This window comes from Blennius ocellaris, assembly GCF_963422515.1.
Source record: "Blennius ocellaris genome assembly, chromosome: 16".
NCBI lineage: Eukaryota > Metazoa > Chordata > Actinopteri > Blenniiformes > Blenniidae > Blennius > Blennius ocellaris.
The window spans coordinates 958388-975887 of NC_137665.1; the positions used below are offsets into that span (position 1 = coordinate 958388).

General features: G+C 43.7%; 1 protein-coding gene across 1 annotated transcript in view; it reads right to left on the reverse strand.

Moving 5' to 3' along the window:
* The window catches only part of LOC308141635 (myosin-binding protein C, fast-type-like), a gene marked incomplete at its 3' end in the record, with an annotated part of 72298 nt that overhangs the window by 21192 nt on the left and 33606 nt on the right, over positions 1–17500 (reverse strand). The window contains exons 4-13 of the mRNA XM_080511842.1: positions 16328–16345; positions 13825–13839; positions 13202–13285; positions 12922–13070; positions 10768–10885; positions 10088–10136; positions 9151–9207; positions 8113–8279; positions 7877–8009; positions 2214–2338 (exon numbers count right to left, since the gene is read on the reverse strand). Of these exons, the coding sequence (XP_080367968.1) occupies positions 2214–2338; positions 7877–8009; positions 8113–8279; positions 9151–9207; positions 10088–10136; positions 10768–10885; positions 12922–13070; positions 13202–13285; positions 13825–13839; positions 16328–16345 (915 nt within the window). The remainder of the gene's footprint in view (positions 1–2213; positions 2339–7876; positions 8010–8112; positions 8280–9150; positions 9208–10087; positions 10137–10767; positions 10886–12921; positions 13071–13201; positions 13286–13824; positions 13840–16327; positions 16346–17500) is intronic.

Below are 17500 nucleotides of genomic sequence, written 5' to 3' on the forward strand. Positions count from 1 at the left end.
CGCGGCTCCACGCCGCCCCGGGTGCCACGTAGTGGCAGTAGCACTGTACGGCTGCACGACGGCAGTACGGACGCAAGGCTTTGCTAATGGAACGTGAAAAAAATCTGCTTTTTTTTAGGAGAAAATCCTGCAAAAGTGTCAGAATTCTGTCGATTCGAACGACGTCCCGTCGCGATGTTGTACATTAAACTAAGTAAATGAAGTTCAGTTCTCCTTCGAACCATCGCGGTACATAAACTGCAGTTATCTTCAGTTCTATTTATGTTATGTTCCTGATAAGCAGCTCAGGAAATGAGGTTAGATGTTATCTGGTGACGGTATCAGACCTGACACACTTCGTTCATTGGCCTCGGTGCAACTTTACTTAAACCCTCCAGACCAACGGAACCTTGTTTAGCTAACGTTTAGCGCAGAATGCAACTTCTGCATGCAGCTAACATGCTATCATTTACAAGCTCCAAGGCACGTTTGTGGAAACACAACGATTCCCCCGGGAGTCACTTCAGAGCGCAACCAACCAAACGCCCCAGGTTTTTTTTTTTTTTTTGCCGAAGTACTTTATGTGTTTTGAAAGTAGTGTGACTGCAGGATGTGACGGGCTGCCGTGAGCTGAGCTCCTCACTGCTGTCGCCAGGAATCACACACACAACCAACTGATGTAGGTGTTGGCAAGCAGAGACATGACACACACACACACACACGCACACACACACACACACATACAGGTGGCACACAGAGCTAAGAGATTAATATAGAAGCAGAAGACCCAATTACATCAATTAAAACAAACAGTGAAGAGACATGACAGACCTGACGCAGTTAGTTTGATTACATACACCTTATTTAATAATATAATATAATATAATATAATATAATATAATATAACACATATAATATAATATAAAATAATATACTATAATATACCACAATATAATATAATATAATATAGTGTAATATAATATAATATAATATAGTGTAATATAACATAACATAACATAACATAACATAACATAACATAACATAACATAATATAATATAATATAATATAAAATAATATACTATAATATACCACAATATAATATAATATAATATAAAATAATATACTATAATATACCACAATATAATATAATATAATATAGTGTAATATAATATAATATAACATAACATAACATAACATAACATAACATAACATACCACAATATACCACAATATACCACAATATACCACAATATACCACAATATACCACACCACACCACAACACAACACAACACAACACAACACAACACAACACAACACAACACAACACAACACAACACAACACAACACAACACAACACAACACAACACAACACAACACAACACAACACAACACAACACAACACAACACAACACAACATACTATACTATACTATACTATACTATACTATACTATACTATAACATAACATAACATAACATAACATAACATAACATAACATAACATAACATAACATAATATAATATAATATAATATAATGTAAAATAATATAATATACTATAATATACCACAATATACCACAATATACCACAATATAATATAATATAATATAATATAATATAATATAATATAATATAATATAATATAATATAATATAATATAATATAATATAATATAATATAGTAATCAAAAGTTTTTCCCAAAAAGTGATTATGATGCAGCCTTGTTTTATAATCCACTTAGTATTTTCAATTAAACTACTACTATAACTCTATATTACGGGTCTGAATGCTAAAGTCCTAATTTGATGCCCTGATAATAATAATAATAATAATAATAATAATAATAATAATAATAATAATAATAATAATAATAATAATAATAATAATAATAAAGTAAAAAGGTATCCTGAGAGAGGATTCAGATCTATAATAAACGTGTTGACATATGAATCCATACAGCCTGACAACAACGATACGTGACAATAAACAATTCAATGTGAACAGACAACAGACGTGTCGCCATGGAAACGCCGGAATAAAGAAGCGACGCGACGTGAAGCAGGCCGAGGGAGCGGAGCTGTCCAGGCTGCGTCTGCTAAACCGAGCAGGGAGAGAGAGAAGAAAGGGGGGAGGAGAAGAAGGAAGAAAGGGGGGAGGAGAAGAAGGAAGAAAGGGGGGAGGAGAAGAAGGAAGAAAGGGGGGAGGAGAAGAAGGAGAGGAGCAGGACTCGTCTACCTTTGACCCAAAGCTCCGTGTTGCACTTCTCGTCCCCGATCACACACTCGTACTCCGCATCGTCCGACAGGTTGCACTTGTTGATGGTCAGAGTTCGTCTGTTTCCAAAGTTCTCAAACACATACCTGGAGAGAGAGGGAGGGAGGGAGGGAGGGAGGGAGGGGGAGAGAGAGAGAGAGATAGAGAGAGAGAGAGAGAGAGAGTCACGTCAAGCTACAATCACAACACACCTGAAGACGACAGTCGTAGTTAAAGACGTCTCGAAAAGACCTTCGCTTCTGCAGGAAACTACTGACGTACCTGGAAGTTTTACTAAACTACAGACGTACCTGGAAGTTTTACTAAACTACAGACGTACCTGGAAGTTTGACTAAACTACAGACGTACCTGGAAGTTTTACTAAACTACAGACGTACCTGGAAGTTTGACTAAACTACAGACGTACCTGGAAGTTTTACTAAACTACAGACGTACCTGGATGTTTTACTAAACTACAGACGTACCTGGAAGTTTTACTAAACTACAGACGTACCTGGAAGTTTTACTAAACTACAGACGTACCTGGAAGTTTTACTAAACTACAGACGTACCTGGAAGTTTTACTAAACTACAGACGTACCTGGATGTTTTACTAAACTACAGACGTACCTGGAAGTTTTACTAAACTACAGACGTACCTGGAAGTTTTACTAAACTACAGACGTACCTGGAAGTTTTACTAAACTACAGACGTACCTGGAAGTTTTACTAAACTACAGACGTACCTGGATGTTTTACTAAACTACAGACGTACCTGGAAGTTTTACTAAACTACAGACGTACCTGGAAGTTTTACTAAACTACAGACGTACCTGGATGTTTTACTAAACTACAGACGTACCTGGAAGTTTTACTAAACTACAGACGTACCTGGAAGTTTTACTAAACTACAGACGTACCTGGAAGTTTTACTAAACTACAGACGTACCTGGAAGTTTTCCTAAACTACAGACGTACCTGGAAGTTTTCCTAAACTACAGACGTACCTGGAAGTTTTACTAAACTACAGACGTACCTGGAAGTTTTACTAAACTGCAGACGTACCTGGATGTTTTACTAAACTGCAGACGTACCTGGAAGTTTTACTAAACTGCAGACGTACCTGGAAGTTTTCCTAAACTACAGACGTACCTGGAAGTTTTACTAAACTACAGACGTACCTGGAAGTTTTCCTAAACTACAGACGTACCTGGAAGTTTTCCTAAATTACAGACGTACCTGGAAGTTTTACTAAACTACAGACGTACCTGGAAGTTTTACTAAACTACAGACGTACCTGGAAGTTTTACTAAACTACAGACGTACCTGGATGTTTTACTAAACTACAGACGTACCTGGAAGTTTTACTAAACTACAGACGTACCTGGAAGTTTTACTAAACTACAGACGTACCTGGATGTTTTACTAAACTACAGACGTACCTGGAAGTTTTACTAAACTACAGACGTACCTGGAAGTTTTACTAAACTACAGACGTACCTGGAAGTTTTACTAAACTACAGACGTACCTGGAAGTTTTACTAAACTACAGACGTACCTGGAAGTTTTCCTAAACTACAGACGTACCTGGAAGTTTTCCTAAATTACAGACGTACCTGGAAGTTTTACTAAACTACAGACGTACCTGGAAGTTTTACTAAACTACAGACGTACCTGGATGTTTTACTAAATTACAGACGTACCTGGAAGTTTTACTAAACTACAGACGTACCTGGAAGTTTTACTAAACTACAGACGTACCTGGAAGTTTTACTAAACTACAGACGTACCTGGAATTTTACTAAACTACAGACGTACCTGGAAGTTTTCCTAAACTACAGACGTACCTGGAAGTTTTCCTAAATTACAGACGTACCTGGAAGTTTTACTAAACTACAGACGTACCTGGAAGTTTTACTAAACTACAGACGTAGCTGGAAGTTTTACTAAACTACAGACGTACCTGGAAGTTTTACTAAACTACAGACGTACCTGGAAGTTTTACTAAACTACAGACGTACCTGGATGTTTTACTAAACTACAGACGTACCTGGAAGTTTTACTAAACTACAGACGTACCTGGAAGTTTTACTAAACTACAGACGTACCTGGAAGTTTTACTAAACTACAGACGTACCTGGAAGTTTTACTAAACTACAGACGTACCTGGAAGTTTTCCTAAACTACAGACGTACCTGGAAGTTTTCCTAAACTACAGACGTACCTGGAAGTTTTCCTAAATTACAGACGTACCTGGAAGTTTTACTAAACTACAGACGTACCTGGAAGTTTTACTAAACTACAGACGTACCTGGATGTTTTACTAAATTACAGACGTACCTGGAAGTTTTACTAAACTACAGACGTACCTGGAAGTTTTCCTAAACTACAGACGTACCTGGAAGTTTTCCTAAACTACAGACGTACCTGGAAGTTTTCCTAAATTACAGACGTACCTGGAAGTTTTACTAAACTACAGACGTACCTGGAAGTTTTACTAAACTACAGACGTACCTGGATGTTTTACTAAATTACAGACGTACCTGGAAGTTTTACTAAACTACAGACGTACCTGGAAGTTTTACTAAACTACAGACGTACCTGGAATTTTACTAAACTACAGACGTACCTGGAAGTTTTACTAAACTACAGACGTACCTGGAAGTTTTCCTAAATTACAGACGTACCTGGAAGTTTTACTAAACTACAGACGTACCTGGAAGTTTTCCTAAATTACAGACGTACCTGGAAGTTTTACTAAACTACAGACGTACCTGGAAGTTTTACTAAACTACAGACGTAGCTGGAAGTTTTACTAAACTACAGACGTAGCTGGAAGTTTTACTAAACTACAGACGTACCTGGAAGTTTTACTAAACTACAGACGTACCTGGATGTTTTACTAAACTACAGACGTACCTGGAAGTTTTACTAAACTACAGACGTACCTGGAAGTTTTACTAAACTACAGACGTACCTGGAAGTTTTACTAAACTACAGACGTACCTGGAAGTTTTACTAAACTACAGACGTACCTGGAAGTTTTACTAAACTACAGACGTACCTGGAAGTTTTACTAAACTACAGACGTACCTGGAAGTTTTACTAAACTACAGACGTACCTGGAAGTTTTACTAAACTACAGACGTACCTGGAAGTTTGACTAAACTACAGACGTACCTGGAAGTTTGACTAAACTACAGACGTACCTGGATGTTTTACTAAACTACAGACGTACCTGGAAGTTTTACTAAATTACAGACGTACCTGGAAGTTTTACTAAACTACAGACATACCTGGAAGTTTTACTAAACTACAGACGTACCTGGAAGTTTTACTAAACTACAGACATACCTGGAAGTTTTACTAAACTACAGACGTACCTGGAAGTTTTACTAAACTACAGACGTACCTGGAAGTTTTACTAAACTACAGACGTACCTGGAAGTTGTACTAAACTACAGACGTACCTGGATGTTTTACTAAACTACAGACGTACCTGGAAGTTTTACTAAACTACAGACGTACCTGGAAGTTTTACTAAACTACAGACGTACCTGGAAGTTTTACTAAACTACAGACGTACCTGGATGTTTTACTAAACTACAGACGTACCTGGAAGTTTTACTAAACTACAGACGTACCTGGAAGTTTTACTAAACTACAGACGTACCTGGAAGTTTTACTAAACTACAGACGTACCTGGAAGTTTTACTAAACTACAGACGTACCTGGAAGTTTTACTAAACTACAGACGTACCTGGAAGTTTTACTAAACTACAGACGTACCTAGAAGTTTTATTAAACTACAGACGTACCTGGAAGTTTTACTAAACTACAGACGTACCTGGAAGTTTTACTAAACTACAGACGTACCTGGAAGTTTTACTAAACTACAGACGTACCTGGATGTTTTACTAAACTACAGACGTACCTGGAAGTTTTACTAAACTACAGACGTACCTGGATGTTTTACTAAACTACAGACGTACCTGGATGTTTTACTAAACTACAGACGTACCTGGAAGTTTTACTAAACTACAGACGTACCTGGAAGTTTTACTAAACTACAGACGTACCTGGAAGTTTTACTAAACTACAGACGTACCTGGAAGTTTTACTAAACTACAGACGTACCTGGAAGTTTTACTAAACTACAGACGTACCTGGAAGTTTTACTAAACTACAGACGTACCTGGAAGTTTTACTAAACTACAGACGTACCTGGAAGTTTTACTAAACTACAGACGTACCTGGAAGTTTGACTAAACTACAGACGTACCTGGAAGTTTGACTAAACTACAGACGTACCTGGATGTTTTACTAAACTACAGACGTACCTGGAAGTTTTACTAAATTACAGACGTACCTGGAAGTTTTACTAAACTACAGACATACCTGGAAGTTTTACTAAACTACAGACGTACCTGGAAGTTTTACTAAACTACAGACATACCTGGAAGTTTTACTAAACTACAGACGTACCTGGAAGTTTTACTAAACTACAGACGTACCTGGAAGTTTTACTAAACTACAGACGTACCTGGAAGTTGTACTAAACTACAGACGTACCTGGATGTTTTACTAAACTACAGACGTACCTGGAAGTTTTACTAAACTACAGACGTACCTGGAAGTTTTACTAAACTACAGACGTACCTGGAAGTTTTACTAAACTACAGACGTACCTAGAAGTTTTATTAAACTACAGACGTACCTGGAAGTTTTACTAAACTACAGACGTACCTGGAAGTTTTACTAAACTACAGACGTACCTGGAAGTTTTACTAAACTACAGACGTACCTGGAAGTTGTACTAAACTACAGACGTACCTGGATGTTTTACTAAACTACAGACGTACCTGGAAGTTTTACTAAACTACAGACGTACCTGGAAGTTTTACTAAACTACAGACGTACCTGGAAGTTTTACTAAACTACAGACGTACCTGGAAGTTTTACTAAACTAGACGTACTAAAACGAGTGACCCGAGTTTGTAAAAACACCCATAATGCAACATTTTCCGTTGGATTTTTATCAAAATGTAAGACATTTTCAACAGTTAAACTCTGCGCTGCAAAAAGAAAAACCTTTAAAATGTTTACACTAAATAGTCACTAAAACACCTGCATCAAAAAAAAAAAACCCATCAGGCGAGACCCTAAACCAGTGTTTTTCAACCTTTTCTGAGCCGAGACACTTTTGTCTTTGACTGACGTCTGTCACTTTACATTTCACCGGCAAAGTTCTGTGCTGCCCTCTAGTGGTGAAGAGTATTTATACATGATAACTCTGCAACACACTGTCGCTGTGAGAGCAAAGGTTTTTTTTTTTTAAATAATGTGGAGCTGACGATGTGGAGGAAACACCAGTGTGGTGAAAAACACTGATCTAAATGAGCATAAATCAGTGGAAAACCTGGAGTGGCCCGTGACTCCCGATCCCTGGAATCGTCTCCAGAACACGTCTGTGGTCACTTTATCTTAAGTACCTTTTCACGTTTGTTCCAGCCGGCCTCTGGAGCGCCGCCTCGTTAAGTGACAGCGATTATCACAGCGAGCGGCTCCATCAGCATTACGGCCAATTACACACACACACACACACACACACACACACACACACACACACACACACACTGACTCACTTAGCCGACGGCTTGATTTCCTGTCCGTTCTTGAACCATTTGAGATGAGCGTCGGGGTCGGCGATCTCCACGGCCATCTGGATCCTCTTGCCTTTGTCCACCGAGTACGCCGACTCCAGCTTCTTCACGAAGGCTGGCGGGAGAGAGAGAGAGAGAGAGAGAGAGAGAGAGAGAGGGGTGTCAACACTCCCTCCACCCGTCAGGTCAAAGCACTTCCTGCTCCGTCAGCGACTCACCGTCGCTCTTCTTCGGCACGAACTTCATCTTCTTCAGCCTCTTCAGCATCCCCCTCAGGTCCGTGATGCCGTACTGGAAGGCGATCTTCTCGTAGTCACACGGCTTGGCCTTCTTCAGGATCTCCCACACGTCCACCTCCTCCTTCGGCGCCTCCTCTTTCCTCTCCCTGAGGGGTGGAGGGAGGGGATGAGGAGGAGGTGGGGGAGGAGGAGGAGGAGGAGGTGGAAGAGGAGGAGGAGGAGGAGGAGGAGGTGGGAGACGAGGAGGGAGAGGTGGAGGAGGAGGAGGAGAGGAGGAGAGGAGGAGGAGGTGGAAGAGGAGGAGGAGGAGGGGAGGAGGAGGTGGAAGAGGAGGAGGAGGAGGAGGAGGAAGAGGAGGGGGAAGAGGAGGAAGAGGGAGGGGGAGGAAGAGGAGAGGAGGAGGAGGTGGAAGAGGAGGAGGAGGAGGAGGAGGGGGAGGAGGAGGTGTAGGAAGAGGAAGAGGAGGAGGAGGGGAGGAGGAGGTGGGAGACGAGGAGGGAGAGGTGGAGGAGGAGGAGGAAGAGGAGGAGGAGAGGAGGAGAGGAGGAGGAGGTGGAAGAGGAGGAGGAGGAGGGGAGGAGGAGGTGGAAGAGGAGGGGGAGGTGGAGGAAGAGGAGGAGGTGGAAGAGGAGGAGGAGGAGGAGGAGGAAGAGGAGGGGGAAGAGGAGGAAGAGGGAGGGGGAGGAAGAGGAGAGGAGGAGGAGGTGGAAGAGGAGGAGGAGGAGGAGGGGGAGGAGGAGGTGTAGGAAGAGGAAGAGGAGGAGGAGGGGAGGAGGAGGTGGGAGACGAGGAGGGAGAGGTGGAGGAGGAGGAGGAAGAGGAGGAGGAGAGGAGGAGAGGAGGAGGAGGTGGAAGAGGAGGAGGAGGAGGGGAGGAGGAGGTGGAAGAGGAGGGGGAGGTGGAGGAAGAGGAGGGGAGGAGGTGGAAGAGGAGGAGGAGGAGGAGGAGGAGGAGGAGGAGGTGGAAGAGGAGGAGGAGGAGCAGGAGAGGAGGAGGAGGAGGAGGAGACGCCCTCACCTTTTCTTGAGCAGCACACTGAAGTCCAGCTCGCCGGCGTCTTCATCTCCTTCTCCGCTGTAAGAAAACGTACGTTTTGTTTTGTGTTGTTTTTTTAACACGGCGGAACTTTTCGACAACACGAGTTGAACCAGAAGAAAAGCGTCTCTACGTCACACTGGCTGTGACCAGAGAGACTGTAGAGAGACTGTAGAGAGACGACAACAGCTGACGGTTGTCTGGAGACATTATCTGACGTGAAGCACGAAAAATTACATTTCATTACACGAGAAGCTTCAACCAGTAGGTTTCTAATTTGGAAAAGTCTCTTGACACGAAAACACTTCCTCCTCTAATCCAGATTATAGAGCATCTTCCTCCTCTAATCCAGACTATAGAGCCTCTTCCTCCTCTAACATCAGATTACAGAGCATCTTCCTCCTCTAATCCTGATTATAGAGCATCTTCCTCCTCTAACTCCAGATTATAGAGCATCTTCCTAAACTATCGGGGTCAAACTGGCAAAAAGGAACAAAAAAGTTACGTTAACTTCTAACTAATTACTTTCTCTAGTAACTAGTAAAGTTAGGCCACTACTGGTTGAAAAATAAGTTACTTTTTCTCCCCGGTACTGGATTAACAGAGACTTGAGAGACTGTGAGTGAAATAAACACGAGAATCGGAACATGTGAGCGACGAGGTGAAGCAAAATACCAAAAACACAGGTGGGTGGAGGGAGGGAGGGAGGAGGGAGGGAGGAGGGAGGGAGGGAGGGAGGGAGGAGGGAGGAGGGAGGGAGGGAGGGAGGGAGGGAGGGAGGGATGGAGGGAGGGATGGAGGGAGGGAGGGAGGGATGGAGGGAGGAGGGATGGAGGGAGGGAGGGAGGGAGGGAGGAGGGACAGACAGACTGCCAGAGGATCCAGCACATCGTGGATCAGAACCAACACCAACACTCACGATCTCTTAAAGGACTCCATGATATTTTCCTTCGATCCGTCCTGTGCAGCTGGAAGCAGAGAAAGAAGAAGGTCAGAGGTCAGAGGTCAACTGGAGGCAGACAAAGAAAAAGGTCAGAGGTCAACTGGAGGCAGACAAAGCAGAAGGTCAGAGGTCAACTGGAAACAGACAAAGAAGGTCAGAGGTCAACTGGAGGCAGACAAAGAAGAAGGTCAGAGGTCAACTGGAAACAGACAAAGAAGGTCAGAGGTCAACTGGAAGCAGAGAAAGAAGAAGGTCAGAGGTCAGAGGTCAACTAGAGGCAGACAAAGAAAAAGGTCAGAGGTCAACTGGAGGCAGACAAAGCAGAAGGGCAGAGGTCAACTGGAGGCAGACAAAGAAGAAGGTCAGAGGTCAGAGGTCAACTAGAGGCAGACAAAGAAGGTCAGAGGTCAACTAGAGGCAGACAAAGAAATAGGTCAGAGGTCAACTGGACGCAGACAAAGAAAAAGGTCAGAGGTCAGCGGGGTTCCTCCGTTACACGGCGGGCCGAAGCGGGAGAAGGGCCGCTGGGTGACGACCCCCTCCACTGGGTGACGACCCCCCCCGCTGGGCCACTGAATGATGGCGCCTAATGTGTGAGTTGTCGTTGGCGTGGCGACGGCGGGACGCCGGACGGGAAACGGCGGAGCTCCACCCACCCTCCACCTTGATGTTGAAGGCGCAGCTGTCGACCTTGTCTTTGGAGGTGACCTCGCAGCGGTAGCCGCCGGCGTCGCCGTCCGCCACCTTGACGATGTGCATCTCGTAAGTGTAGATCTGACGGGGAGAGAGCACACACACACACACACACACACACACACACACACACACACACACACACACACACACACACACACACACACACACACACACACACACACACACACACACACACACACACACACACACACACACACACACACACACACACACACAGAACACATCGACACCTTCAGACTCATGAAAAGGCCGTTTAAATAGATTGAACCACTTATTTCAGTAAAAAAAAATCATTTAAAAAACTGGCACTAATCGACCCCCGCCACAATGCAATTGTCAAAACGTTTTAAAATCAGACAAAACATTTATAAAGATCAAACGTATCAGGAAACAATCACACGTCCCTGCAGACGATCGTTTAATTAGATAAATATGGCCAATTAGTCCAGATTCGATGTAAATGTGCAGAACATGAAAGCATTTCAATAGTTTTTTTTTTTTAAATCAGTTGAGTTTCCGAATATTTTGCATATTGACGCCACGACGACGATAGATTTTCGATGTAGCCACCAGCCATAACATTATGACCACCGGCAGGCGGAGCTGCACTGACATCAGGACTGCAGAACTCGTACTTGTACTGGTGACAAACCTTGTTGGTGATAAACTCGCTTCAGGGACAGTTTATAAAAACATACATACTGCAACACTTTTTGGGAATAGATGTTGAGTTTTTAACCTTTTCCTGACGTATTCTCGGCGCCACAACAAAGACTAATACCCAAGTTTAAATCTAAAGACCAGTATGGAACTATTTCACCGGTCCGACACGCTGCAGGCTTTTAAAGTACATTTGGCTGCGACCAGCAGGTGGGAATTCAGTGGCAAACGACTCTCACGCCACCTATTCAACTATCCACTTTACATTATTTATATCCCTGCCGACGACGATGGCAGTTGGCATCAAAGCAGTGTTCTCTGAGACCATTAACCCGAGCTCCTCCTCTGCATGCCTTCTAGTTTAGACTCACGTGATCCCAGTGGAGGGATGAAGCTGGGGAGACGTTGGACAACAGGTGAACAATAATAATAATAATTAAAGCTGCAAGCAGCGTTGGCCGGGACCTCGCTCAAGCCCGTCGGGGTGGCCACGATCCTCTGGACCGGTTACTGATCATTTTTTAAGTTTTAAAAAAAACAACACATTTTTTAATGACTTTTATTTTGAAAAAACGGCATCAGAACCAGCTAATTAGCTAGTGATTCGTGACCGCAGCGCCCCCATTAGGCCACCTAACAGATTTCAGCTCAATCGGACAATATTTGTTAGCATGCTAACGGGCATGCTAGGCCGCGAGCTATCCGAGCTAACCCTAACCCACTGTCGGCAGCGTACGCATTACAAAAGGTAATAGAGAGGACGAGCCCTGCAGCAGCAGGACGACACTGACGCCTCGACGGGAATTAAAGTTTTGATCTGACGACGGTCAGAGGAACCATCTGTGATCCAGATCCCGGAGCGACACGCTGCCAAGCATGTTGCAGATGTCTGATTTGAAGGAAGGGGGTCTTATCAGGCGCCGTTCAGGCACGCAGACATTCCTATCTGGTGATGCAGTGAAGCCCGACAGCCCACCGCTGGGAAAACAAAGTGTATTCCGGCTCATCGTAGGGTCTTTTATTTAACGCTAATCTTTGTTGTGACTTTCTCCCCACAGTTGTACTGATCGGTGACCGCCGATGTCTTAATATGTCCTCAAACTGTTCGGTGGTCAAGAGACGGCGGGGAGTGGATCTTGGTCGGAGTACGAAAAACTAACCCGGGATAAAGAGTTGCAATAGGAAAGGAGAAGCTCATGACCTTAAAGGGACAGCGTGTCAAATTGGGATCAGGCCATGTCTTGTTGGTGACGACGTTCCACATTGACTTTCCTTGATCATCGTCTCTTTTATACGTTTTTGTCCGGAGTCTGTTTACATGACCGCAGCGCTCGGAGGCCCTGAAACCGCGACCTTCTGGAGGTTTTTGTAAAACAAACACAAACTACACCTGGTCCAGCAGGTGGAGGGATGTCGGGCAGAGTTAGTGGTACCTTGGTGTTCCGGTCGTACGTCTCTTTGAACTTCATGTGCTTCCCGGCTTTGCTCATCAGGTCCAACCACTTCCCCTTCAGCCACTTCATGACCGGCTTCCTCGGGAGGTTCGACGCGTCGACTTTGGCCACGAAGGTGATGTCCTTCCCTGCGGAGACGAGACGGGACGACGAATTAAAACAGACGAACCGGCTGAGATCTGCCATTAAGTGCCGTCTTCTGAACTTTGGACAAAACCCAGCGGGGTCTTTTTTTTTTTTTTTTTTTTTTGAACCAGACCTTTTGTTGCTGTGGCGCTTTCAGGCTTGAGCACGAAGATGCCGGCCCCCTCGGTGGGCTGGGGGCCGTCCCCCCCGGCGTGCTCTTGGTGGAGGGACGACAAGAGGTACACGTCAAAAGAGGAAGACGAAGGTCAGGACACAGATCTGAGACTGGGACCAAGCAAACCGCCTTGTTCTCTGCCGAGTCTGAGATTACCAGGAACCGAACTGGAACCTAAACTGACTCTGAGCTCAGCCCTTTTATTTTGTAATGAAACCTCCTCTCTGTGAGGCAAACCCAGTCAGCGCCTTACGCCTTCGCCGTTCTGCCGCAGAACCCATTTGGGACCGTCTAACGAATGACAGGCGACCAAGGAGACGACCCCCCCCCCCCCCCTGTTACCCCCCCATCAAGCTGGCCCGCGGGGGGGAATCAAGAAACTCCTTTGAAGACGTCCCATCAGGGCGACTCCCTGCAATCACCCCCCCCCCCCCCCCGACCGAACACCAGGAGTCGTGTTGTTTTTTCTCGGGGGGGAAAAATGAGCTCCTTCTTTTTTCTACTTGTTTCTGTCGAAAGTAAATTGACGCAACTTGGCGACGTGTTTGCTTGTCAGTCGACGGCGTATTCATTCCTCTTACCGTCGGGAAAGAACTCTGCGTAGTAAAGGAGGGGTGGGGGGAGGAGGGGAGGAGGGGAGGAGGAAGGGGGTGAAATAAAAAGAGAGAAAGAGAGCGAGGGACACGTCAGTCTGTACAGTAACTCGACTGTTAAACACAAGTGTTAATTGGCCCAATGACAACCCGACTTCAGCTGACGTCGCAACGACAAGCTCGCACCCGCCACAATAAAACACCTTGAAGAACGTAAAAATTTTTTTATAAAACTGCCGTTAATAACTGACGTCTTCTACGGCTTGAAAAAATAACGAAAAACGCATCAACTTTGCGGAAAAGTCTTGTGTTTACACGGCGACGGCAGAAACACTGGAAACTGTGTAGTTAGCCTGCCGGGCCACTAGAGGGCGCTGCTGGTCGGCTCCTCAGAGACCAGTGTTGATTGTAACTAAGAAGATGGCATATACTTATTTAAAGGGATAGTTATTTTATATATATAAGGCTATGTATGTAGTATATTTTTGTTTTTGTAATTATATATTTATATAGATATGTATGAAATGTATATATGGTATATATTTATACAGCTGTATTATGTAATTATGATATCTGTGTACAAACTAAAGAATAGGTAAAAATAACGTTTTGTTCTTCTTCCCACTGCTTTTTTGAACAATGTGCCGTGTTTTGTTATATATTTATTTATTTTTCACTTTTTCTTTCTTTTGTATGCACAAACAGCTACATGTTATTATGTATTACATTTCTATATATTCATTGTATTTTATTTATTTGACAGGGACAATGCATTGCTACAACTTTTTTCTTTTATACATGTCCGTAATAAAAATCCATTAGTTTTCTGGGTTTCTGCTGTTTCCGTGTAAACGGCTTTCAAAATGGTGCCGTGTGAACTGAAATGCACAAATTGTGAATTGTCACTTTAAACAGGGTCGACGACTTCAAAATCAAAGCAGGACGAGAAAAGTGTAGATCGCGTGTCTGACATAACGTAAAGCGACGTAATGAATGTTGAATGCTAAAAGAGAGAAAAAGATGAATTGTCATTGGACCAGCAGACACAGAGTGAGTGAAGCCCCGGGCGATCATCCATTGGACCGGTTGCTGAGAGAATGGATCCAGGGTCAGAGGTCAAGTAAGGTCATGCGCCTCCATAAATCCAGAGAGCTTCGCTGTCGGCACCTCCTCCTCCTCCTCCTCCTCCTCCTCCTCCTCTCTCTCTGTTTTTATGGGCTGGGTTAATTTGATCTTTTAATCAAAAGTGCCCCGAGGACGGATCCAAGTTCAGATGTTGACGATGATTTAAAGGGTTTGGGTGAGAATGTTAAGTAGAACTTAACCTCTCTCTCTCTCTCTCTCTCTCTCTCTGTAGGATTTACATTTTCAATACATGATGATGATACATGATACACTTGGTTGGTTGGTCTGGTCGGTGGTTGACGGTCAATCAATCAGTCCAGCTGACCCTAACCTGTTTTTTTGCGGGAATTGAGTAAACAAATTGCTCGTTTGTAGGAAACATCTGGACTGAAGTGAAACACGACTGAAGTCTGAGCTCGTCTAAATCTGTATTTTCCATCAACATGAACACTAAATACTGACGAAATGAGTCCCAGTCATTAGAAGCGCCACGTTGTACACATTAGCGGGGACAGAACATTCAGGAAACGTTACCTTATGGAAAGAATTGCAGTGATAAATGTAAATGCAGTAATTCCAGAGTCTCGTCAGTTTCTCATCTGAAGCACCGAACGACAAACTCCACATCTCAAACTCCTTGAATCTCATGTATTACTTCAATCCATTGCAGAATCATTGCGACGGATGTGAATAATAATTATTACACTGTCAAACCTTCCGCAGGAGTGTAAAGTAATACATGCCTCACACACACACACACACACACAGATATATATATATATATATATTTATATATATCCCGTAGAAAGACAAGCAGGATATTTCACTTTTAATGCTTCACTTTCCAAACACTCAAACTCGGTGCTTCGCTGGAACAAATCTCACTTTGAAGGACTTTGTGCTGCAAGACGCCGTCACAAGTTTCACTGTTCTGTCTTACATTTGTGTTTTATTTACTCACTCTGCCGTCGACGTGTTTCATCTGACGGCCGATCAGACGACCGCCGCTGCTTTTAAGTTGTGTGTTTGCATTGTTTTCATCCCTTTTGATTTTCTCTTCTCTATTTTCTGTCCGGACACCTTTTTTTTTTTAAACCACATATCTCTTCTCCGTATAAAGTTACAGCAGTGATTCTTATCACTATTATTTTGACCCTCAACATCTCAGAAGTCTTTCCTGCTGAGCGGTGGAGTCGGCCATGTTAAAGCACGGTGCCGTCTATCGCCAGAGCGTCCCGGGGCTTCAGGGAGGAAACGCTTCCGCTCGATAGCCGAGAATTTAAAAAAAAAAAAAACACACGAAAACAAAACCCCCAAAACAAAAACAGAAAGCACAAACAAGATGTGTGGTCGCGTCTTTCCTTACCGTCCCCGGGCTCAAAGTCTGCCGGGCGAGAAGAAACAGTGGAAGGACAATGGAATTAGTCATGTGGAGACAAAGAAGGGTTAGACGGGGAGAAGTGACTGGATGGAAACGCTCCGGCCAGGCCGGGAACGTCGTGGTGAAGAACAAGTGCAGGACGGGCAGAAAGGAGAAGCAGGTCTCAATGAGCCGTAATGCAGGTAGAACGTCCCGCAAGCAGTCTGTCGTGACGCAAAGCAAACATGGACGAGGCGACGCTTCGCCTCAAGCGCCGCAATCAGGATTTTTCCAGATAAATCAATGTGCAATTTAGCAGATGAGTGAAGCCACACGCGTGTTAGTGTCGTTAATTCAGGCTGGAGCTTCACGTGGAAGTGACACATGAACGTTTGTGAGTCTGTTAGTTCAGAGTTTCTCAACCTCTGGTGTTTCCTCCAGGTCGTCAGCTGAGCCGGGGGAAATGATCACATTTCACATTTTGTTCTACAAAAAAAAAAACCTTTGCTCTCACAGCGACAGTGTGTTGCAGAGTAATCCTGTATAAATACTCTTCACCACTAGAGGGCAGCACAGAACTTTGCCGGTGAAACGTAAAGTGACAGACGTCAGTGTGGTTCATCTCCACCTCCTGCTACCATCTTGTATCAAAGTACTGTGTCAGTGACAGTGATGGAGAAGTTTTTGAAAACCAGGATCTCAGCTCTTCATCCATCAGGTCCAGGTTTCACACTGAGGGAGGCACTATTAAAAAAAGTCCTTGCTTTCTGGATTTACTGGATTCCTGTTGATCAAACTTTGATGAGAATGACTTTGATGTCTTTGATGACAATGACTTTGATGTCTTTGACGAGAATGACTTTATATTGTTAATAGAGGCTACAGAGTTTAACATTTTAACATTTACAGGTGGTGGTGAGACTCCAGAGTTTTCCAAACAAAAGAGTGTGTCTTGGCTCAAAAAGGTTGAAAAACACTGAGTTAGTTCACGACGTTGCTGAGAGTTTAGCTTCAGTCGTGACCAAACAAACGCCTCAGTACTGAGGAACAAACTGTGGAAATGGAAATGAAGTGATGGAGACTAACAGAGGGGGATGCAGAGATGACATGCAGATGTATTTAATGTTTGCTGGTATTTGGATAGAAAAACGATGAAACACCACCGACTGTCACCCCGTT